The sequence below is a fragment of the Cnephaeus nilssonii genome, assembly GCF_951640355.1.
Source record: "Cnephaeus nilssonii genome assembly, chromosome: 10".
Lineage (NCBI taxonomy): Eukaryota > Metazoa > Chordata > Mammalia > Chiroptera > Vespertilionidae > Cnephaeus > Cnephaeus nilssonii.
The window spans coordinates 14,802,981-14,829,004 of record NC_137081.1 but is presented as its reverse complement, the minus strand read 5'-3'; the positions used below and the strand labels follow the sequence as shown (position 1 = coordinate 14,829,004).

Genomic DNA, 26,024 nt, shown 5'->3' with positions numbered 1-26,024 from the left:
ATCACACATCAATTTAGAAGAGAATCTGATGTCAAAACAAGGTCATAAACCACATCAATTACACTTCTCCTTTTTGTGTCTTTAGTATGTATAGGAGCCAATTCATGGCGCCTGACCATTTTTGTCGAGTAACACTCTAAGCCTGAATTTTCAGCTCTGAGGCTCAAGCAGAGGGATGATGGCCAAGCTCTTGGAGCATCAGCTCTTGGGCAACCAGATGGACCAGCTCTTTCAAGCCATAGATGTTGATTCAGAGAACATCCTCTATTTCTCCTTTGATTCCTTCAGGGTCTGGGGTACCTTCCACTGGCCTGGAAGACACCTCCATTGGAGTTTCCTCTCCCAGCCTCCCATTACCTTCCTTGGTCTCCTCATGGATCAAGTGTTGCTGGCAGTCCTGCTCTGAGTTACTCCGGACATAGCCGGGTAAAGTCACGTGGCTGTCGGGCTGTTGGCCGGCCGTCTTGGTCGCTTTGCCGGAGAGGAGGACCATGCGAGTGCTGGCCGCCATCTGCGAGTGGCTGCTGGTGCTGGGCGTCATGGTGGTGAGCACAGAGCCGTACCTGTGGCCGCCGCATGGGGGCGTCCTTTTCCAGTCGATGGAGAGATTCCACCGACTCCACATCTTCTTCACCTCAGACTGAACCTAAACCACAAGAACCATATTGTGCATCAGAGAGCATCAGGGAGACCCTGCAGCTTGCTTAGACGAATGTTTGCGCTGATTTCAATGACAGTAATAATCATCCATTAAGGTTCCACTGTGTGCCAGGGATTGGCATATATATTCCCTCCGGGTCTCAAAATACCTAGAAGGCAGGTGTTACTCCTGGAGATGAGCCAATTGAGGCTTACAGAGAGGTAAAAGGACTTGTCCAAGTTTAGTATTTTTTTAGTATATTTTTATTGATTTCAGAGAGGAAGGGAGAGGGAGAGGGAGAGAGAGAGAGAAACATGCATGATGAGAGAGAATCATTGATTGGCTGCCTCCTGCACACCCCCTCCTGGGAAGTGAGCCTGCAACCTGGGCATGTGCCCTTGACTGGAATTGAACCCAGGACCCTTCAGTCTACAGGCCAACGCTCTATCCATTGAGCCAAACCGGCTAGGGCCAAGGTTAGTATTTTAATGGAGACTGAAATACAGCCGATAGAAATATCTGAGTTGTGGGAGAGGAAAAGAGGGGGTTGGAGGAGAAAGAGAGATAAATAGTGGCAGCTGTGGCTGAGGAATGGCATGAAAGGGACTCAACCTGAAACGTGCCCTCCACCCATCACCTTACGGAGGCAGGCAGACTGAAGGAGGAAAAGGAAAGAGGGTTGCACACTGAAACGCAGGCCCTGCTAATGCCTTCTCAATAGGGTGGGGCTCGTTTCTGTTCCTTCAGCTGGAGAGTCAATGCCCCTGCTAGCGCCCCTTTCCGGGGGAAGCTTATTGGGAATTCCCGGGGAGAATGGAAACCTGGGGGGCCAATGTCCCCTAAAAGAACAGCTCAACTCCTGGACGAACAGAAACTGTCCCACCACCACCTTGTAGTTTAAAAAAATGTCAAAATGTTCTAATCGGTTTGTCCCAAGAATACATATTTGAGTTTCTGATAGACCTTGAAATTGATTAATAAGTTTAAGCATTAACTGGAATACAAAGCTCGCCGTCCTTCCAGGTCTCAATATGCATTCCAGGGAGTTGGTTTTTGATATCAGGGTTTATAACTGAATTGACCTTAGTTTACTGAAGTGAATTCTTGCTTTCTCAAAATAATTTATGATTAAAACACCTCTCCTCTCTTGGCCCACTTTGTCCTGTAACTCCCGGGGATCCTGAAGCGCTTTGGGTCCCCTTGCGACAGAGACCTGTGGGACTCGGCTCCCTTCGCACCTACCTCTCCATTGCAGTAGCAGTAGATGATGGACACGAAGAAACCCTGGAGAAAAAAATGCACGTTAGGTGCTGAGCGTTCGTGAAGATCAGGGCACTAGTGCCGTCAAGTGATTCCTTCAGAAAATCCTATACATTATTCCCTCTTGATGCTTCCAAATCCTTATATTTACATTAAATTTGTCTGAGATCTTCCCTTGGGGTCAGCTGAACCAAGCAAGTAACTGAAGAGAACATGCAAAGATACACAAAGAACTGATTTCTATTACATTAGTTTCATTTATGTCGCCACTCAAGATGCCCGAATATCCCTGGTTGGTAGGAGATATTTATACACTGTGAATGCTGGGAACTGCAAACAAAGGGTATGATATGGTAAAAAGACAAACTTTTTTTCATTCCTTCAAAAATATTCATGGAGCTTATACAATGCGAAGTGCTCGGCGTGCCAAGGATAAACAGTTTAATCAAGACAGACAAGGTCCCTGTTCTCTGAGGCCTTGCATTCTAGAAGGAAATGCAGAGGGGTGAAACATAAACAAATAGCCACGCGAGAAAAATGGAAGGTGATAAGGGCTGTGCATGCATAATAAGTGGTGCTGACAGAGGAGAATGAAGATGAATCAGACAAGGAGCTCCTCTCTGAGGAGGTGACATTGAAGCTGCCTGGAGTGACAAGAAGAAGCCAGGCCTTATGAATAGTAAGGGGAAGAACATTCCAGGCAAAGGCGACAGCAAGTACGAACCCCTGGGGCAGGAATGGGCTGGAGGAACCCTGCCCCGTAGGGCTGTGCACCCCAGGCAATGGCATTTGGATTTTATTCTGAGTGCAATAGGAAGCCTCTGGATACACCCGCCAGAGAAGCGACATGATCAATTTATTCTTAAGGTTCTTCAGACTACGGAGACACGACGAAGGCGGCAGGCGGCGGCAGCAGGTGCACACGCAGGAAGAAGGGTCAGGGGGCGTCTGCAGTAATCCATGTGACGGATGATGGTATCATTTTCAAACAAGATGGAGAAAATGTGCGGAAGCCACCTCTTTCTTGTTTTTGTCTTTTTCCCCTCTTCCCTCCTTCTCCCTCTTGTGCTTTCATTCCTTGTCCCTACACATGCGGAGGTCCCTGTTCTGCAGGTGGTGCACAGTTTACAACCACCCCCTTTCTACACTGGCCCCCAGGCCGGTCTGTGAGGAACAGCTCCTCGTCTGGCCCCAGGGTAACCTGACCTCCGCAGGGTGGAAAAGCACAGGCGCCAGAGAATAGCGCCCTCTCACGGCCCTCGGGAGACAGGGGCCAGAAAGCCAGAGGGGCAGAGAAAGAGGTTGCGAGTGGTGGGGGGGTGGGGGATGGGGGATAGGGGAGCAAAATATTAAGAACCAAGTTGCTGGAAGGCCCTCTACCTGAAAGGAGTTGAAGAAGAGCTCACAGTGCATCCGGATCTCCCACCCGAGCCCCGAGAAGGAGTGGGGCAGGCACACGAACACGATGTAATGCACCCCGAAGACCAGCACCAGGACCAGCGTGGATTTGGCGAGTTTCCTGAAAGAGAGGGCGAAGCCTTTGGATTATTCAATTTAGAGTGCCTTTCCGTGGAGGCGGCTCGCTTGGAAAATGTCAAGCTTAGAGAGCTCGCAGGGGTTGACTTTTCCCATCTCATTGGAGCCCACGGCTTCTGCTAGCTTTCCCCCTCGCTCCTCATCCTGTCACTTTTATACTAAATCAGATAGTTTGTTCTCACCTCCCATGATTATTATCCCCTAAGTCTCTCTAATCTCATTCTTCTTGCTTAAAGGACACTATCTTCAGAAACCAGTTGAAATGTCTTCTCCACGTCCTCGTATCTCGTACCTGAGTCACCTACAGTCCGCTGACTCAGGAAATTCTGTCCTAAGTCCATTTTATTCAAGGCGGCATTCCTCATAAGACGATGGGTTTCTCTGACCTAACTAATCCTTTCAACGTTCAGAGGCTCCTTGGGATGTGCTTGTCCTCCTGAATCCTGACAAGCGAGTGCCCCCTTTCCATCGCTGCATATACGGGCAGGAGACACCGAATACCTTCATGGCATTCTAATGTGGTCTAATCAGATAAAGGGGAACCTCAGGTTCTACATTTGCAGAACCTTGAGAGTCCGGTCTAAAATCAATCTGAAAGGAAAACTGTGTTTCCTCCTTTCACACGAATGGGTAAATCCCCCTGGAAACTATTTTCCAATCATGCTCACTTTGTTCCTCCTCTGTATGCCTAAGAGCCAAAAGCTAGGTTCAAACAAAAAATAAAGAGGAGCTGTGAAACGATCACAAATGAAAGAGTTTAGGAACAGTTTGGTTCTTGCAGAGGAGAAAACGTTGTCCAAGACTAAATTTAGTGGCTATCCTGCTAGCTCAGCCATCTGGGTTTTCTCTCTTTTCTATGACCAGGCTCATCTACATCTCTCTAGAGATAAAAGCCAATTTGTAGAAAAACGATAGGATTGAAATTCATTTTCTACTGCTATGGAACAAATTACCATAAATTTAGTAGCTTAATCCATTTATTCTCTCTCAGTTTCTCTCTGCCACGGGCCAGGCACAATGGAGTTGGGTCCTCTGCTCAGGGTGTGACGAAGCTGGAGGTAAGGTGTTGGCCAGGACTGCATTCCCACCTGGACCTCAGGGTTCTCTCCCAAGTTCATTCAGATTGCGAGCAGAGCTCAGTTCCTTGCAGCTGGAGGAATGCTGGTGGGGTTACTTGGTTCCTACAGACTTCCCTCAGGCTGTCCTCAGGTGCTAGCCATGGGTCCTCACAACATGTCAGATTGAGAGAATCTCTCTCCAGGATGCCAGGATGGAGTCTTATATAAAGTGTCCTAATCACAGGACCCATCACCTTTGCCATACAATGTAATCTAATCAAGGGAGAAACCATCCAATCACAGGTCTTACCCACACTCAAGGAAGAGCATGGGAGAGGGGATTATACAGGGCATGTAAACCAGGGGAGGCAGGAGTCTTGAGGGCTATCTAAGAAATCTTCTTATCATAGCAGTTCAAATAATTCCTACCCAGAGAAATGCAAATTGTGTCCAATGGAATGCCACTAATGATAGCTCTACGGATGTGCACAAGTTTTGCTAATTTGCATCCATTTGTAAATTCATTTCGGCATTCATTATTCTCTTTAAAACATATGTGCTATCTTACCATTTCTTCATTAATAAGTTAAATAAAATCTTTGAAATGTATTCACTTATATTTGTATAAGAGTTATGATTACATCCTCTGAGTTAGAGCAGTGGTGTGTCCCAGGCCAGTGCATGCATGGGTCATCCATCTGCCTATCCTATATAATAAAAGCATAGTATGCAAATTGTCCCCTCAACCAGGAGTTCGACCAGGAAGTGGGGCCATCCAAGGAAATGGAGGGAGGCCCTGGCCAGAGGTGGCAGCAGCAGTAGGTGACTGGGGGGGAGAGGGAGGCGCCGGCAGTGGCAGGCGACTGGGGGAAGGGAGGGAGGCCCCAGCAGTGGCAGGTTGCCGGGGAAAGGGAGGGAGTACCCAGACGGCAGCCACTAGGGACCCTACCAGTGCACAAATTTTGTGCACTGGCCTCTAGTTCACTTATAAAGATGGACTTTTCCACACATCAAATCACTCAGCAGTCCTGGGCACTGATTTGTTTCAGGGTCCATCTGGTCACCGATTCACACTGTACATCTTTGCAGCCCAGCTCTGAAAAGGCACAGTTGTCTAATGAGGTGACTCACAGATGAAAAACTGAAAGTGGCCTCTGGCTTGCCAGAAACATGGTGGTGACTCTAGGTCCAAAGGGCAAGGCAAAAAAGTGTAATGGTTTGTTGGGTTCGGTGTCCTATGTAGAAAACAAATACCCAATTCTTACAATATCTCTTCCAAGTTGATCCCTCCCCAGGTGAAAAATCTCTACTTGTCTTTTAACACATTGTGCACCAGTAGTTTTATTGCTAGCTTTACCCAGTGGCCAGATAAGTTTCTATTGAACAAGTACAAAAAACTACATAAATGTTAAAGGCACGCTTTAAAATTAAATACCCATTGCATTTTGAAGTTATTTATTATATGTTCTTACAAGCTAATATCTTTTTAAAGTATGATACTTTGTAAAACAGTGTAATAACAGAAAACACGAGAATTCTCATAATCTGTCCTCAATGTGTTAAGAGTGAACTTAACTATTTCTTCCATTTTGAACCCTTCTTGGCCTTGAATTAATCTTTCTTTCTTTTCTACACATATAACTAACTATCTCTCTCTCTCTCTCTCTCTCTCTCTCTCTCTCTCTCTCTCTCTCTCTCTCTCCTCTATCTCTCTCTCTAAATCTCCCTCTCCCTCTCTCCTGATAAAAGCCGTATGAAAGCCCTATCTGGTTTGCTCAGTGGATAGAGTGTCAGCCTGTGGACCGAAGGTTGCATACCTTGGTTGCAGGCTCCTCCCAGGCCCGGGACCTGGTCAGGATACAACCAATAGATGTGTTTCTCTCACATTGATGTTTCTCTCTGTCTTTCCCTCTCTCTTCCACTCTCTCTAAAAGATCAATGGAAAAATATCCTCAGGTGAGGATTAATAAAACAAAAAAAGAAAAAATATATATGAGAGAGCATTTATGATCCCTTGTTCAAGTGAAGAAAGAGGCTCAGAAAAGGAACGTATTCACCCAAAGTTACACAGTTAGTAGTAGATTCAGCCTTAAAATCTGTCCCTTTTTTCTATCATGCTACGTAATAAATACTGGTTGAATGTATTCCAAAAATAACAAATATTAAATATGATGTTTGTGTAATATTGCATGGAAAGTCAAATTAGCCAAAACATTCAACTATTCCTTTCCACTGAATCTTGCATTTTTCTTATCTCTCCTGTTCTTCCAATCCTGGCAATCTTTGCTTACTTTGCAAAAGAATTGAGTTATAATTTAAAAAAGAAAAAATGTATTAGCTCTGTTGTTAAATCTGATTGATTTTCTTCACATCAATCTTGTTTTAAAATAAGTTATTGTAAATTGCTGTTATGCAAGATGTCATATTCAGGAAAAACTGAGTAAAGGGTATATGAGATCTCTCTGCATTATTTTTATAACTGCATGTAATTCCACAATTATCTCAAAGTAAAAAAGTTTTTTAAAGCTGATTGTATTAACATATTAACTCCTTTCAATTTCAAGCCACTATAGCGACAAAGTGATATCATATACTTTTCAGAAGTCTTTCCTTGTGTGTGCAAGCTCACCTGGAGACTCACAGCTCTGACATACGTTTAAAAATGTTTAAAGCTGTTTTAGACACCACGATTTGGAAGTATATTTTTTCATTGCTTTATTTTAACACGAATATTTGAATGTATGTTTGACAAAAGTAATAACCAAAAGAGATATAAGTTTAAAGGCACAAAAATGAATGGGTATAAACGTAAAGACTCAATTAAGCCTCCTGGGAGGAATATCATTGGGACAGACACAGGTTACATTTTCCTCAGTGTCTCTGTTTAAAAGTGAGAAGCTATTTAAACCTGATAGTCTAAGGCCTCAGAAACTGAATTCCCAAATCCATGCCAAGTAGGTCCCCACATTTTTCTCTCCAAAAAAGAAAGTCATTTCCCACTACATTTTTATCTGTAGCTCAACTTTGAACATTATTAAAAATAAATATGTTTCGTCTATGAGTAACATGTATTTTGGCTGAAAAATACTTTCTCTGACAACTGTTAGTCTAGACCATGTTCTAATTAATGACTTCAAACAAGAAACTTCTGGGCACCAGATTACTTTAAATCAATTCTGCATTCTTAATAGTAGACGATTTCAGTCCTTGATACATTATTCTCTTCAATTATTCTGAGAAATAATCTCCATGAATAAACTCAAAATATTGTTTGCCCTATTTTTAAGATAATCCACCCTTTGTCCTCTCCAGAATTGCTCAAATCTCTTAGGCAGCTTTTCACTAAAAATACAAGTTCACATCATTCAGAACTACAGAAATAAGTTGCTTTTATTCAGAACTAGAGAAATAAGCAGCTTCCCAACACCATTGCACTGTTTCGATTTCTGAAGAAGAATGAAAGGCTACTTATAGTTTCCATTGTTCTATCATTGGGAGAAATGGACACACCCTTAAACAGAGTTTGATAATGATCATAAACACTCAATTTGCCCATTTCTTCATGAAAGATGGAATAATGGACATGCTCAAACAGTCCATATGAAAGTTAAAAATTTATATTTGGTAGGTGCAAATTTGATGGAAAGACTAAAAACACTACAGCAATCCTCTTTCTTTTTCTTTTTTTCAGTTAGACACAGTATTTTAAGAATGAAATAAGAGCCAGGTCTCTGAGCATGAGCTACCTGTGACTCTGGGCATAGCGCCATCTCCTTAATTAATCCTTACTTTTTTGGCTGCAAAAACAAAACAAAAGAATGCAAATAAAATTGTCTGCCAAGATCATCAACAAGAAATTTTCGGGGGGGGGGGGGGCGGGGGGGAGGTGCTGTGCTCGCTTCGGCAGCACATATACTAAAATTGGAACAAAACAGAAAAGATTAGCATGGCCCCTGCGCAAGGAAAAAGAAAAAAAGAAACAAATATATTTGCAGGGGAGGAGCAGGAGAGGGGGTGGGTCACTTAATTTATAGGAAAATCCCAATATGCCAATAATAAAATATATATATATACTCTGAATTAAACATATTGGGCAAGTTTTAGGTTATTTATATTTTTTTTCTGAAAAACCACAAATTGAACCAAACAAAAATACACATTTATAAATTTATCTTTAGAGACATTTCAGATCAATTGTTATCTTTTCTTTATACTAAATTGTAACCAAAATATTTCTTCTGATGGATGCATCCCAGAATTACCTGTATTGCTTTCCTGTGTCATGCACAACTGCATTGGTCTCCCGAATTTTGGTAGCCAGAACTCTAACCGTATTCAGAAACAGAATAAAATTCAGCTGAAAGAGAAGGCAAGATTACAAAGAATTATTACGTTTGTCTTCAAGCTGTTTATAAAACTTACATAAATTGAACTTCTTTGTGTTCAAAGACTGAAAATTACAATGGATGAAAGGATGGAGCCAACGAGCACGGGATGAAGGAAACAATTAATTCAGAGTTCTTCTTTCTCTTTTCCTTAACTGATGAATTCAAGGTCTCATATTTCTGCAAGTCCCAAAACCTTTCTCCACCCCTTATTATTGGCATCTTCGAGGCCATCTCCTAAGTACTCATGAGCACGTCTGATCAGTTTCTGCGATTTCATTTTTATTCCGTTGTTTCAGTCTCTCTTAGCTGACACCAGTGTAAATGCAGGTCCTCACGTCTCAGGGGGCAGTGCCCTGCTTGGCCAGGATTCACCACATCTGTCAATTTCACCGTTACCGCTTCTAGACCATGCTGCCCTGCCTGCTGCTCCTCCTGCTCTTCCTGCTCCCTCGAACAATGCCCTGGAAGGCCCAGGACCAAAACACAGCTTCGTGTTCTGTTGTCAATTAGCAAAGATTCCTCTCATGTTTTGATGTTATATAAAAGAATTTTAAAATCATCCTCAAATCAACATCAAGATGTTGCAGGTGAATAATAGTTATATTTGAGAGATTTATTTTCAGAACAAAAAAAAAATTGTTTTCTAATGACTAATTCTCATTAACATAATTTTAACATAATGTGAGCAAAACACAGAAAACAACAGTGCTGTAAGTTTAGATTCTAGGATTCCAAAATCAAGTGGTTCCTTCCATATTTGTACTAACGTCTGTGATTATCTCTAAAATTCAATTATTAGGACTTATTCCAATTAGAACCTATAAATATTCATCCTTTACAAACTCCTTGATTCTTAAATTCATTTTGCTTCATATATTGCTCAGAAATTCTGACCACATTTTATCAGATTTTACTCTCATATATACAAGAATCCAATTAATTAATATGCTATTATAATTTCCAAAGCCAGAATTAAGTGAGGGAATCCAACTTACATTTAAAATCCCTGGCATATCTGGAGGCTATATATTTACATAAAACCATGCTATAAGTATGTAACACTGAAAAACAAACCATTGATTCTAAAGTTAACATATAAAAACACTATAAATATTGCTATAAAGACTGAAAGATAATTTTCCATAAATTCAATAAACAATCTTTATTTATTTGTTTATTTATTGACATTGAATCTATTGGGCAAGAAACAATCTTGACATGTTTTGGAATGCAAGTGAAAAGAACACGGTCAATAATATATATTATAGCCCGGTTTGGCTCAGTGGATAGAGTGTCAGCCTGCAGACCAAAGGGTCCCGGGTTCGATTCCAGTCAAGGGCACATACCTTGGTTGCAGGCTCCTCCCCGGCCCAGGCCCTGGTCTGGGCGTGCAGGAGGCAACCAATTGATGTGTTTCTTTCACACTGATGTTTCTCTCTGTCTTTCCCTCTCTCTTCCACTCTCTCTAAAAGATCAATGGAAAAATATACTTGGGTGAGGATTTTTTAAAATTACATACTGTATATATATATTATAGTCTTTGTTTTGTCACACTAGCCAGGTGACCAGTATCTGTGTGGACTTCAGTTCCCTTCTCCAGGAAAATGAAAAGGTTGCATGAAATGGACTCAGAAGTTCTGTAATTATACTTGCTTTCTGCAGTTTTTTCCCGCCTTCCCTCTTACATTCCCCAGGATATCTAACTTGCATGCCTGTTTTATTTTTTCGACAAGCATTTACTGAGTGACCACTGTTTGCCAGGAAACTTGCTAGGCACTAGGAATACAGTTTAGAAAAATTATGGTTTTTGTTCACTTAACCTTGCAATGTGATGGGCGTGCAACAAACAACCAGAAGCATTATACACTGTGATAATCTTGAGAAGGGAAAACCTGATTGCACTCTGCAGGTTATGCTAGGTGGCTCAGTGGTTGAGCATTGACCTATGAACCAGGAGGTCACGGTTCAATTCCCAGTCAGGCCACGTGCCTGGGTTGTGGGCTTGATCCCCAGTGTGGGGCGTGCAGGAAGCAGCTGATCAGTTATTCTCTCTCATGGTTGATGTTTCTATCTCTCCCTCTCCCTTCCTCTCTGAAATCAATAAAAATATTAAAAATAAATAAGTAAAGAAGTAGAGAAGGAAGCTCATCTCAGCCTTGTAGGGGTACAGTGTAGAATGAAATGGACAGAGTGGACAAGTCCAAGGAACTGAGAGGAAGACAGGGTCGCTAAGGCACAGCTGCAGAGGGCTGCAGGCAGGAGTGACAGGATATCCATTCCTAGAGTCTTAGGGATTTAGATTGTATTATAAGTACAGGAGCCCTAACCAGTTTGGCCCAGTGGATAGAGTGTCGGCCTGCGGACTGAAAGGTCACAGGTTCGATTCCGGTCAAGGGCATGTACCTTGCTTGCAGGCACATCCCCAATAGGGGGTGTGCAGGAGGCAGCTGATCAGTGTTTCTCTCTCATTGATGTTTCTAACTCTCTATCCCTCTCCCTTCCTCTCTGTAAAAAATCAATAAAATATATATTAAAGAAAAATAAGTACAGGAGCTCACTGGGTAGAGACAGTGACCCTGAAGTCAGAATCCCAGCTCCACCACTTACTAGCTGCATGACCTTGGGCAGTTTCCTCATTTGGAGTGATGGGAAGGATTAGAAAAATTGGCACAGCAAAGCACTGAAAACAGTGCCCAGCAGTGGTAAGCACTATGCAGTGTTTTTTAGCATCAGCATCATCCTTCCTGGCTTCGGGACAAGAGCAGCTCCGAGGGAGGCGCACCGCCATCAGAGTGCTGAGATGGGGTCCTGGGCTCGTCTCCCTCGTTACAGGCTGGTTCTACAGTAAAATGAAGGAACCAAAGGAAACTGTGATAACCCTGACCTGTAATAATGCAACAGAAAGGTAACCCTCCGTGAGCAGAAAGGTGCTCTGAAATCTCTTCTCTGCTTTTTGATATTAAATGGATTTTGTAATATTGGAAAGAGACTTAAGAATTCTTGCATTAGAACTGTCATAATTATAGTTCAAGAAGATGCAAATGGCATTTTCTACCTAAATCTCCTTCCAGAATTCTCGAGTGTACCATCGTCTGTACTTGTTCTTCACTAATGGAGAATCTTTTAGACCCTCTAGCATCACCTTACTGTTTCACTTTGCAAGTTAGAAATCTCAGCAGATGAATTTCTCAGTGTCAGCCACGAATAAGGGTCTGAGCCCCAGCCCAGACTCTCCCAACAGCGACCGCTGTACTGTGACAGTTTCCTTAATCTTCCTAGAACCGCGACAAACTTTCTCTGGGTTTTAGCAGCAGCTTAATTCTGCATCCTTTTTTTTTTTTTTTTTTTTTTTTTTTTTTTTTTTTAATCTACCCAGGCTTTTAAACTTACTCCGATAGCTGCTAAGATAGGGGCTTGATAAATCCATTTCATGTCTCCAGCACTAAGTTCCCAGCACCTGAGACAGGAAAAAAAAGCTTTCGTAAACAAATTTGCAAACAAACAGGCATTGAGAATTAAGTAGTATTTTAAGTTTTACAAAGAACTCCAGTCCCAAGCATTGAAGACAAAAAGAAAAAAATCTCATAAAACACCCAAACCAGTGGGAAAAAAAAAAGCGTAATGTGTCCTGGTTTCCACACCATTAGCTATAGAGTATTATAAATATTGATGAATTTGTTAATAATATTTAAAAATTATAGTAACAAGAGTCAAAACCATGTTTCCAGAGCTACACAAAAATTAGTCTTCTAAATGTGGTGCAACTGGTACTTTATTTTTATTATTGTTATTGGAACTGATACTTTTATTTTGCAAGCAATTCAATTTTATAACTTCACAACTTGTAGAATACTGATAATAATGAAAATCATCCTTATCCATAGGAATGCAGTAGAAAATCTACAATAATACGCATGATTCTTATTGATAGGAATGTAATAAAAAACTGAATACAAATACTTTTTTGTCCACAGAAATGAAAATTTTAGCTATGTTCAGTGAAATATAATTGATTAGTGTCCTGATCTGGCCTTTCAAAGCCAGAACTTTGAATTTCTCTGCATCTTGGCCATCTGGAGAAAAACTGATCAGGCTTCGTTTTAGAAGATACTCTATACTCTATTGAATATACAAAGGAAGACTTTTTCAGTTCTAAAACTCTATCAGAAGTGTCATTTAATCATCTTTTCATGTAATAGAAGTGCATGAGTCGGCTCGAGCTGCCATTACATCTTACACACTGGGTGGTTTCAACAACAGACATTTATTTCCTTCCCGTCTAAAGGCTGGAAGTCCCAGATCCGGGTGCCAGCAGGATCTGTTTCTGTGGAGGCCTCTCTCCTGTCCTGTTGCTGCGCTCATAAGGCCTACACTCTATATGCACCCGGAGAGGCAGGAAGCTCTCTGGTACCCCTTCCTATAAGGGCACCAATCCTCTCATCTCAGACCCTATCCTTATGACCTCATTCAGTCTGAATTACATCCTTTGGACCCCATCTCCAAATACAGTCACACCCGGGGTTAGAGCTTCCACAAATAAATTTGGGGGAGACACAGTTCCGTCAATAACAATAAGCTTGACCGTGAGAACAGACAGCAGGCACCTGGATTTTCTACATTTACCTCTTCTTTTCCACTCACCTTGCATCAGCCGCGGTTGCTCGTGCCACGGCCCAGCCTGCAACAAATACTGCGGGGAACCCTGCAATCAGAAAAGAACTCAGAGACCATGTTGTTGTTGTTGTTTTAAGATTAAGGGATTTTTTTTCTTATATTCACCACACATAAAAATATACCATTAAAGTGGAGAGAGGAAAACCAGACATGGAAACAGGTTCCTATGTGAACAAGGTAAGTTCTCATTTTCATGTTGTCCATTTGAGAAGTGAGCCAACACAGGGATGTTACTTGGTCCCAAAAGTCTGAGGATGAAGGTTGGCCCGATTTTCATTTGAGAGATGTGAGGTCAAGCTCTCCTGGGAGTGGACTGAAGTTCCTGGGGCCAGAAGCAGGCCGTGGTTGGTGCATTTTGAATATAACACATATTATCTGAACAGGCAAACAAAAAACAAAATAACCTAAAGGGTCACACTGCATGCTTCTTATGTGTGGTATCTCTACACATATCTCCGTATTTCAATTGTATTTACTGCCAAATGGATGATCAAATAACGTTTACTGGATTGAAGTCACTTTACACACAAATAATAAAACTGGAGATGTAGTGCCTTCTCCTGATTGTTTTCAGAGAATACAGAACATGAAAATATTCTACCTACAAGCTTGGCAATGGGAACATGTCTACATAGTATAACCTGAAAAGGTGCTTTTACATGATAACATGTGCATTCTGACATTTCATCTTGGCAGTTGAAAATTAAGAATGGCTGCTGATATAGAGGTAAATTACATTTAATAAGGATAAAGAAACAAGACTAACACCTTTTAAGTGTAGAACTAACTATATTTTTTTAATATGTGGTTGAAAGAACAAAATGGAACCAAGAATAAAGTGCCACATTTATGAGGAAACTGAGTCAGAGGGGGGGAAATGAAGAATGAGGTTGGCTGAAAGGAAAAAAACAAAACATAGTCATCATCAGTATTTGCCTTTACTCCTCTATATGCCTTGTTTGTAATAAAGATGTGTAAAAACAGTCATTCTAAATATTTGTCTTCAATTTACGAAAGGTCAGATGTGGCATCTGCTCCTCTTTAGATCGTCACTTCCTTCCCTCCCAAATGATTGTTAAAAATCAGCAAAATGGATCTAAGTAATGTAACTCCACACCCAGCTGAGGAGAGCTGAAAGCTATAATGATTGGTTCCAAATGAATAACAAAGGAATCCAAGCAAGCTCTCTTCCCCAGTGAAGCCAACAAATCACCTCATTGAAAGGAAGTAGGAAGCTGGATTCACTGTGAATTAGTCTAGCAAATGATCCTGGCAAGGCAGCTGCAATGTTTTTGACCATTATTTTCCTCATAGGAATTTGGAAAAAGGAATAGGAAATAAAAATGTTTTAAAATCAGATTCTCGGTGTTGAAATGAGGGGAAAATAGTCTACTAACCAAATAGCTATTTACTTCGATAAATAGTAACTATGTTTGAGTAGTAGAGAGATATTTTTCAAAGAATACCACTGTTCTTTTAACTGTATATGTCCTAAGCTAGAGCATTTACTTGTTTAAAAAGTAGAGTTTAAAAGAGAGGGAGTCAGAAGGTAGACCAACTCTAGAATAATAATGCTATAAAGATTGGTTATTAGTGTTTTAGATTATGGTTAATTGAGTGAGCACATATTTCACATAAAAATGCTTTTTCACAGTGGCTTTTCATATAAATCCTGCTTGCTGTCATGTAAGTTTTTAAACGAATTGATAAAACAAGTTCAAGGAATGATGCTTATCTACTGTAGTTATCATTCCTATGCCAAAATTTTTGTGGGCAAATTAATTAAAGTTGTAAAAAAAAAAAAAAGGTAAGAAACTCATACTCACATAGAAGCTCACTGAAAATTCTCTTTTTCATAGAAAGATTTAACTTGTTTCCTGGGTTTCAGTGAGACAAAGTCCTGACTATAAGGAAGGACAGACTTGACTGATATAGCCCAAATAAGACTTGATGGGGAAGTTAGCTATCAAACCAATAAGTAAATAGAGGAAAAAGAATTTATTACAAGTGTGACCGGTGCTGTAGAAATCCAAAAAGAAAAAGAAACTAATTCAGACAAATGTCTACATTTATTGTTAAATTTTCTATTAACACTTTTGCCAACGTCTAGTAATTATGTTGGTACACAGATATAATTTTGACTTGAAGTCAAACTACCAAAAGCTGTCCAAAAAAATTTCAAAGTACCCTGAAAAATGCAATGTATCTTTTTTTTTCCCCCCAGTAACTGCTAGTTAAAGAGATGGGAGAGCCTTAAAGCTGACAAGCTCCCTTCCGAAATAAAACTTTATTCACGACAATCATTATTTCAGAATAAATGAAGTGTTATAGTAAGTTGACCCTTTGTCTTCTTTTTTTTAATATATTTTTATTGATTTCAGAGAGAAAGGGAGAGGGAGAGATAGAAAGGAAGAGATAGAGATGATTTGCTGCCTCCTGCACACCCCACACTAGGGATTGAGCCCAAAACCCTGGCATGTGCCCTGACCGGGAATAGAACTGTGACCTACTGGTTCATAGGTCTATGCTCAACCACTGAACCACACTGGCCAGGTGACCCTTTGTCTTCTTAAAGGTTATTAATTAACTACAAGGAAATTCAATATTCCTCACTTCGCATTTTCTAATGTTAAAACAATTTTAAGGCAAAATGGGCCAAGAAATATTCTAATTTTGGAAGGGGAAAAAAAACCTTCAAATTTGATTTTGAGCCACCTAGTTCATTTTTTTCCTATGCTGAGCACTTCATAATTTAAATGTTAAAATAGCAATTGCAATATACAATTGTTAATCTTGAAACTTAATTTTAACCACAGATGAGTTTTAAGTTCTCTTTAATTTTAACAAACAACATCCTTTTCTCCAGTCGTGTTGCGTTAGTCCCTCGTCCAATAATCCCTCTAGTCCTGATGAGGCAGTTTTGAGATGTGAACTGAATATCTTTTTTTTTTTAGATTACTTATCCCATAAGTAATTTGAATTATTTCCATCTAAAAGATATGGTCAGTCCACATAATTAGTTTGTAGTTTGTATTGTTACATGCAGTCAAGATAATCTTATAAATTCCTTTCTGGCATTTTCATCATACAACTTAGAAACACAAGTCAATGATGAGCCCTAATAGCTTAAAATTCAAAAATTAAAAATTTTAGGATGAAACCATTGCTAACTCAGGACACTGAATAAGCTACGAACGGAGCAGTTCTCAATGTGTATGGCTAACAATGTGGTTCTCTTATGTTTCCACCAAAAAATCCTCTCAAGAATGTGGCCTAAGAACACCAGCTATCCGCTAAGGTTGTTACCACTGGGAGGATTACAGACCTGCTCTTACACTTTTCCTCGATGAACAATGAAAGAGAAAAAAGGAGGGAGAGAGATAAGATGAGGAGACTTTATTTCAGGAAAATCGCTGAAAGAATGTTAATGATAGGCATGACAGAAAGTCCTAAAATCCATCATGCAGTTTAAAAGAAAAAGAGTAATTTCCTTACCCCAGCCTATCAAGGTGAAGCCCCACAGGTATTTGGTGTCGGAAAAGAAAGCCACAAAGATTAGACTATGCAGGTAGAGACCTTCCACCAAGATCCAATAGTAGTTTGTAGCCAAGAAGTAAATAAACATCACAACAGCAATCTTGCACCCAATCTGTCACAAATAAACCAGAATTGCATCATATTAGAACTCCTAATTGTACTGAATGCCAGTATTAGACGACTGAAAAGCAATTATTCATTTTTCTTTTTATAATCTACTAGAGGCCTGGTGTATGAGATTCATGAACTGGGGTGGGGGGAGGGCGTCCCTCAGCCCGGCCTGCACCCCAAGCTGGCAATCGGACATCCTTAGCACTGCCCCTGAGGCAGGAGAGGCTCCCACCACCTCCACTGCGCTTGCCATGAGCCCGGCTTCTGGCTGAGCGGCGCTCCCCCTATGGGAGCGCACTGACCACCAGGGGCAGCTTCTGCATTGAGTGTCTGCCCCCTGGTGGTCAGTGCTTGTCATAGCGACCGGTCGGTCCACTGTTGGGTTGATTTGCATATTAGCCTTTTATTATGTAGGATGTCTCTTCTACATAGGAAGGCCAAGGCTTTTGAAAGAGACTGGAAAAAAATTATTTTAACATAGCATTTTTATGACTATAGGTTTGATTCTATTTTTTAAAAATGATTTTCTTTAGAAACTAGAAAAAAATCACTTTTCCTTAATTTTTCCTGTTTGTTAAAAACATCCATGATCACTAGAGAAAATTAGGCAAGTATAGAAAAGCATAAAGAAAAAAATATTATCTATTATTCTACCATAAATTTATTGGTCTTTTTTTTTTTTAATGCCCCAAAAGTTAATGACTTAAAACAGTAAACATTTAAAACATCTTATGAATCTAGGTGATTCTGCTGATCTGTGCCATGCTCAGCTGATCTTGGTTGGCTAGGCTTGTGCATACAGGTCTGCCCTCAGATGGCACACTATCACTTCTACTTCCTTCTATTGTGTAAAACAAGTCACAAAGCCAGTCTAGAATCAGAATCAGCATGGAATACAAAGCTACAAGGCAAAGAGCAAAGACACAGATAGGGCATTAATTCGCATCAATTAACTATACTTCATTTCCAAATATGTTGCTTTAAGGATCTAATTAACTGAAATATTGGGTGATTATATTTAATAAGTAACACCAGGATATTTAACAGCAGAATCAAGTGCCATGGAAGTCTGTTTGAGTCTACAATTAAGGAACTGAATGTCATGGGCTTTTAAGTGCCAAGCTTCTGGGTTTGCAAGTGGGTTTTTTATTTTTGCAAGTGGTAACAGCTGCTATGGGTCACACATTAAATGCCATTCCGATCATGTGCTTTTTGCACTTTCTGTTCCGAAACACTCTTGAATGAATAATTAGGCATGAGAGTAGAGGACAGAATTGAGACAGGAAGCATCAGTATACAAACTGGTCATCTATTACAGGAAGTCCACAGATAAGACAAGCCAAAACAATATAACACATATTTAATGAACTGTAGTATTTTACTTACGTAATGAGAGAAAATGGTGAAAACACTTACATATTGTGATTTGTCCATAGAAGGCGCATCTATGAAATTCTGTAGGTCATCCTGCATCATCAGGGACTGCAGCTTCTCGACCCCTATGTGAGCATGGACCACTCTGTCCTTGATGAAGATGCTTGCAGCTCTCAGCATGAAAGATGCAAATAAGTGCAGGTGGATATAGTTCCTAGTGCAATGCAATCGTCTATGGAGAGAAAATAATCAGTTATAGATTTGGATAAGAACAGAAAAGGGCAAAGAAAATACGTAAGTGCGCCCAAACTCCTCCCCAAAACAGAGGAAAATATAATAAACCTGAACAAAGACAGAAACCCATTCTCATATATTTCCAATAGAAACAACTGGGATCAAAAACTAAAATGTAACTTTTTGGGAATTAATTTCAAATTTATCCTTATCTGCTACCATGCTCATCCAGATTTTGCAGTGTTAAATATCATACTAAATTATACTAGAGAATTCTATCATACTGTATATTGAAGTAATAAATGATTAATGGAGAACCACTGAACAGAGATAAACATTATCAAAACTGGAACTTTCACATTTCCAATACCTTCTCCGTAAGAAAATGTAAGATTGTGATAGCGATCCACAATTTTATTTTCTAGGCATGTTGGAGAGGAAACAAGCTCATTTTAACATAAAAAGCTTTGGAATTATAAAAGGATCACAGACACAAATTAGTCAGTAGCATGCTTAGTATGTTAGATATTATCACACTAATTTCCAGTGCAGAAAGCTAACTCCAAAAAGAGTTTTTCTTCAAGTTTGATGAAAAAAAAAACCTCAGGAAAACTGTGGTATGATCTGGTCAAAAAGGCTCAGCTCTCCATTGCTTGACGGTAAGAAAACACAGCTTTCCTATGTAATATAATACTACTTTTCTTCCAGAGACAAAATACCCAAGTGTAAGGGGGTAAGAATATTTTTAATCCAATGATCTCTTTTTCTGTTTTTTAACATAGGATGGGAAGGTCAAATAAGAACAAGCTAAATTTAGCCCAGCCAGCACGACTCAGTGGCTGAGCGTCGACCTATGAACCAGGAGGTCAGAGTTCAATTCCCAGTCAGGGCACATGCCTGGGTTTTGGGCTCGATCCCCAGTAGGGGGCATGCAGGAGGCAGCCGATAATGATTCTCTTTCATCATTGATGTTTCTCTCTCTCTCTCTCCCTTCCTCTCTGAAACCAATAAAAATGTATTTAAAGAAAAAGGAATAAGCTAAATTTAGATATTACAATGTTAATGTGCTATTTATGTCCATTGTGCCCACATGGTCCTCTCAGATTGACTCTTCCTTGGGAGTGTCTTCACAGGTGAGCAGTATTTGGCCAAGGGTACATGGCAACCATTTCCATCCCAGTATATAAGTAGGTTTTGATTATTGAGAGACTCAACACTATTTGGTCTCCTAATAAAGGAGTATTTTGTTTTGTGAAACAGAAGAGTTTCTGAAATTTGTATACAACATTTTCTGTATAGTATAGCAATCTAAAATAATAAGAGCATAATATGCTAATTAGACCAGACGTCCTTCCAGATGACCTTCCGGATGAAGCTGAGGCTGCGAGGGAAGCCTGGGTCCTAGCTGCCTGCCAGTGGCTAGAGGGAAACCCAGGTCCTAGGTGCCAGAGGGAAGCCGGTAGCCGGAGGAAGGAAGGCCTACTCTTGCACAAATTTCGTCCATCGGGCCTCTGGTTATATATAAAGTAATTATATAGAAAGAATCCGCTGTTAAACAAAACCCTGAATTTCTCATAAAAAATAAATAAATTGTCAGAGTCAAGTCATATAATAACACTAGGCTGAATTCAGAAACTTGTGTTAGGAAAAATATTTGGGGACACAAATTGTGAGACCTCTGTGTCTGCGATGGGCAATAATGAGAATGGGAATCACTCACCTGAAGTAACCAATAATGAGAATAGCCACAACCAGGGAGCCAAAGGAGATGGAATATCCAACAGTGTACATGACATACAGGCGTTCAAAGAATTCTTGCTGCAGAGGAAGAGATTTAATTAGAAAAGTAGGTTGGAACAAATTGGTCGACATAGATAACCTAAAAAAACCATGCTTTCACCAGTTTAGAGAGAGCCAATGTGTTATCAAATTCATAAAATACTATAGATTATCCTTCTGGTCCCCTCTTATTTCCTAAATTCAAGTCAGGGTTAAAGATGTGAGAACAATATTTGGCATTTCTTATTGCTTAAGTGAGGTCAAACTGAATGTTGCAATATTTACTTCTTATATTTTTGTACTGTTCATTTTCACTAACTGAAATTATATATCTGACATGATATAGGAAGTAAACAGAACACATGTTACAAGACTATTTTAAGAGGAAACTGGTAAAAAGAATACGTAATTTTTTGGAATATTATTTCTAGCTTTAACACTCTTATTGAGCTGTAATTTACATAAACTAAAATGTACAAGCCCTTAAAAAAGCATGATGGGTTTTGACAAACCAAGTTCATTGTGACCCTTGCAAGTCAAAAACCACCCACCATCAACCCCCAGCTAACTCCTGTTCCAATTTCTGGCACCATAAATTGCTTATCTATTCATGTATTTCACATACTTTTTGACTGCTTATGGAGTTCTTAGAATTATATAGTATATACCCTTTTCGTCAACATACTGTTTAGATACCCAGTGATATTGCATGAATCAATGATTCATTCCTTTTTAATTTTTTATTTTAAAAAAATTATAAATTCAAAAGAAGTGGAAACAATAGTAAGAAAGGTCAAATATACCTTTCACCCAGGATCCTCCAGGGATTACATCTAACATAATTAGACCAAAATATCAACACCAGGAATTTGACGTTGGTACAACTTGTGTGTATATAGTTCTATGTCATTTTAACACATATGTAAATTTTAATAACCATCAGTGCAATCACGACAGGAAACTATTCCATCACCACAAAGATCTCCCTTGTGCTGTCCCTTTACAGTCAGACCTACCTCCTCCTCCTCACCATCCCAAACACCTGGCAACCATTAATCTATTTTCTAGCTCTATAATTTTGTCATCACGCATTTTACACATGAGGTCTGAATAATAGGAGTTTAAGCATGACTTTTTTAAAAATATTTTTTCATTTATTTTAGAGAGAGGGGAAGGGAGAGGGATAGAAAGATAGAAACATCGATTAGAGAGAACATCAATTTGCTGCCTCCTGCATGCCCTCTAATGGGGATTGAGTCCGAAACCCAGGCATGTGCGCCCTGACCAGAAATCAAACCATGACCTCCTGGTTCATGGGTCCATGCTCAACCACTGAGCCACCCCGGTTGGGCTGAGCATGACTTGTAAAGCACCATGTATTACTTAAAAGTAATGACCTAGAAGTTTCAAAGTTTACATACAATTACTATCCTAGAAACAGCACTGATGAGGGATTTGTAGATCAGGGCTCTGCTTTAGGCCTGCTATCAGTGAGCTGTGTCACTCTGACCAACACTTCATGTCTGGTTCTGTGTAAAATTTGGTATTATGCTGGAAGACTTATAGGATGCCCCAGGCCTCTTTAATTCTACAACTCTAATCTTTCACATACTAATGAATCAAACACTGGCAAATCTTAGGAAATGGACAATACATCTCTAAAATACAAAGCTCCTCCTGGAATACAGAGTGAGATGAGATGCAGCCATTTACAGGTAATCAAGAGAAATCATGCATCGTGTCACTGATTACCTCTTTAAATCTTTATATATAATATAATATAATGTAATGTAAACATAATGTAATGCAACAATACACACCGAGACACATATTTATAAGTATATCTGTATATGTCTCAGCCAAGTAGCTCTAACCTAAAGAAAATACTTTTCCTTAACCAGGTATCTGAAAAGATGACAACCTCATTTTTATCTCTTATGATCTTTGTTGTCTTAGGAATAAAAGGGTTTTTCCATATAATGGCTGACAATCAAAAACTGCATAAAAATCATTATTCTGTTTTCCCTTATGGGTTCACAAAAAACAAAATTACCCCTACCTTCCCTAGGCTGACATCTGGCTGAAGAAAGCGAAGGCAATCTGAATAATTAGCCCAGGTTTTATTTAAACTGTGTATAAAATCCCATGTTCCATTGGGGTTACAGCGTCGCAAAGCCACTCCTGTAAAGACACGAAGAAAAACAGTGTAAGTGCTCAGGTCTCTTTGAGTCCATTAAAAAAAAAAAATGGTAAATTTTGTTCCAAACTACCCATTTCAGAAAAACCCAATACCTTTATGATTGAAGTCATAAATATAAGGAGGGCAGGGGACAGCCAATATTTTCCCCACTGTTCCTCTGGGCCAACAAATGAGTCCATCCCATTCTGGAAAACAATTTCCCTCTGATGAAAAAAGAAATTAAAAATCACATATACAAAAATGCAGTGAGAACCAGAGAGTAAATGCATTCAAAACACAAAATTTCAAGCCACTGCCTGAGCAAAATGTAAAACAAACTGGTAATTTTGGAAACTAGAATGAGGTAGATAGGGTGCAAATATCCCAAAATTCATCCACTTAGCCTCATCGAGGGGCCATTGATAGGAACATTTAATTTGCATATATTAAAGATATTTTAGTTATGCCAATATTAATGAGTTATAGCATCTACACTAAAAGAGAAAGATGCAAATTGACCGTATCTTCATGATGCCCACCAGCCAATCAGGAGTGAGTATGCAAATTAACCCAACAAAGATGGTGGGTTAATTTGCATACGCAGGCGCCAAGCAGCCGAGGGTGGGGCAGGGTGACGACACAGGTGTTCCACTCCGCCTCAGCTGCTCAGGGCCTCTGGGCAGCGTGGGAAGGTGGGGCCGGAGCAGAAAGAGGCAGCTCCGGGGCGGAGCGGAAAGGCGGTGCCAGCAGCCAGGGAAAGGAAGGCCCATTCTTGCACAAATCTTCGTGCATCGGGCTTCTAGTATAATATATGAGGAACATTAGAATTCATTGTGAACTTCGGTAGTAAAATTCTTCCAACTAGCATAGTTGTAGCTATATTTTTTACCCTAGATTTTTTTTTTTATTGCTTTTAAAAGTATAACATGAAATAGATTGAGCTTCAGAGGTAAGCTCCAAGATTTGGGTTTGCCTTTACCAATGAGTGCCTTTACACTCATCTCAAACAAAATCCTCATAAGCTCTACTCTTCCCGAGATGCATCCAGGACCCTCTCACTTCTCAAACCTCCATGGCCACCAGCATGGCCAAGCCCTTCGTCTCCAGCCTGAATTACTGCAATAACCTCCAGCTGGCCTTCCTGACTCTGTTCTTGCTCCCCTCCGTTTATTCTTTAATTACAGTTGACATTCAATACTCTATTAGTTTCAGGTGTGCAGCATGGTGGTTTGACATTTATATAACTTACAAAGTGATCCATAAGTCTAGTACCTACCTGGCACCATACATAGTTATCACAATATTATTGACTATTACACCCCGTGACTATTTTGTAACTGCTAATTTCTACTTCTTAATCCCTTCACCTTTTTCCCCCAGTCCTCCAACCCCCCATATCTGGCCACCATCAGTCTGTTCTCTGTTTCTGAGTCGGTTCTGTTTAGTTTGTTTAGTTTGTTTTTTAGATTCCACATATAAGTGAAATCATATGGTATTTGTCTTTCTGTCTGAGTTATTTTGAAAAGATACATGCAACCCTATGTTCACTGCAACATTATTTACAGTAACCAAGATATGGAAGCAACCTAAGTGCCCATCAACGATTAGAGAAATAAAGAAGATGTGGTACATATATACAATGGAATATTACTTGGCCATAAAACAGAATGAAATCTTACTGTTTGCAACAGCATGGATGGACCTAGGGGGCATTATGCTAAGTGAAATAATAAGCCCTTTCATTTATTCTTAACACAATAGCCCCAAGTCCTCCAAAGGCTTCCCTTCTCACTCTGAGCAAAAGCCAAGTCTTTACAATGTCTGAAGGCCCCGGCAGGATCTGCCCTCTCCTCTAGATTATCTCCCCGACCTCAATTCCCGCTAAAGGCCTCCTTTCTCTTCCAGGAACTCAACCCAATTCCCCCAAAGGGCCACAAGGCTCATTCCCTCACCTACAGCCTTTTACCCAAACTTCAACTTCAGAATAAACGTTCCCATTTGAAATTACTTCCCAACACACTCCTTGTCGCCTTTCCTGGTGTATTTTTCACCTTCCAGTGTTGTTATTTGATTATTGTTTTCTTGAACCGCAGGGTAGATGATTTTGTCTGTGTTGTTTCATGCATTAACCACCCAGCATTTGACAGGGGCTGAGCAAACATTCAGTCAGGGTCAACACTGTTCTGCGGGGCCTTTCCTCGCTGTGCGTTGAGCTGCTAAGAAGAGAGCCTATCAGCCATGTCAGAGCCCGACTTCCCCAAAACAGACCATTTTAACGAGTGCTGTTTTCATTTTCTGTCACCACCTTCACAAATTACCACATCTTTAGTGTTTTCAAATAACCTAGGTTTGTTATCTCACTGTTTCTATACCTCAGGCGTCCAGCAAGCTTGGCTGGATCTCTGCTTTATATTCACAAGGCCAAAATCAAGGTCTGGGCAGGGCCGCATTCCTTTCTGGGGGCTCTGTGGGAGAAGCTGTCTCCTTGCTCACTTCCACTGTCGGCAGAATTCAGTTCCTTGCCGTTGGAGGACTGAGGTCCCCGTTTCCTTGCTGGCTGTCAGCGGAGGGCTGTTCCCAGTTTCGAGCAGCCACTTGCATTTCTTAGCTCATGATCCCCTTCCTCCATCTTCAAAGTGAGCAAAGCAGGCTGGGTCCTCATCACAGTTCAGGTCTCTCCTCCACTCTCCTCTTCTGTGACTCTCCTGCCTTCCTTGGCCACTTTTAAGGTCTCCTGTGATGACAGTGGGCCCATCCAAACAATCCAGGATAATCTGCCTATTTTCAGGCCCAAAATCTTAATTCCACCTGCGATGCCCCTTTATCATATACCATGACAGATACAGGCCTAACACCAGATACTGGGGAGTGGCCATCTTTGGGGGGCCGTTATTCTGTTACCACAGGGGCTATCCATGACAGCTCTCCATGTTTTAGTTATCAATTACACTAACTCTAGCTGAGGATGTTTGTTCTCACTAACGTTCATGACATCAAGTCGTTTGTTCAGTTTTGAATGGTCAGCATTAGAGAACCTCACACAAACGTCTGATCTCTACATGAAGGATTCCAGCATAAACCTGAAATTAACGTCTAGTGCCGACCACATCACACGGGAACAAATATTTGACTTGCTTTGTGAATTGCTGAAGCAATGAAAAAAATAAAACGTCCTCCCTCGCCCCCACGGTTCTCATAGAAGAGAGGCTTTTCCTGGAAACAGCCTCCCTTTGTCCACATGATAAAAAGCCTGG

General features: G+C 40.4%; 1 protein-coding gene across 1 annotated transcript in view; it reads right to left on the bottom strand.

The window, feature by feature from the left end:
* Positions 1 to 250: 250 nt before the first annotated feature.
* Positions 251 to 26,024, bottom strand: part of PTH2R (parathyroid hormone 2 receptor) — a gene marked incomplete at its 3' end in the record, with an annotated part of 42,000 nt that continues 16,226 nt past the window's right edge. Inside the window, exons 3-13 of the mRNA XM_079783265.1 lie at positions 22,884 to 22,994; positions 22,651 to 22,772; positions 20,533 to 20,630; positions 18,621 to 18,810; positions 17,052 to 17,205; positions 13,524 to 13,584; positions 12,273 to 12,339; positions 8,757 to 8,851; positions 3,281 to 3,419; positions 1,883 to 1,924; positions 251 to 646 (exon numbers count right to left, since the gene is read on the bottom strand). Of these exons, the coding sequence (XP_079639391.1) occupies positions 251 to 646; positions 1,883 to 1,924; positions 3,281 to 3,419; positions 8,757 to 8,851; positions 12,273 to 12,339; positions 13,524 to 13,584; positions 17,052 to 17,205; positions 18,621 to 18,810; positions 20,533 to 20,630; positions 22,651 to 22,772; positions 22,884 to 22,994 (1,475 nt within the window). The remainder of the gene's footprint in view (positions 647 to 1,882; positions 1,925 to 3,280; positions 3,420 to 8,756; positions 8,852 to 12,272; positions 12,340 to 13,523; positions 13,585 to 17,051; positions 17,206 to 18,620; positions 18,811 to 20,532; positions 20,631 to 22,650; positions 22,773 to 22,883; positions 22,995 to 26,024) is intronic.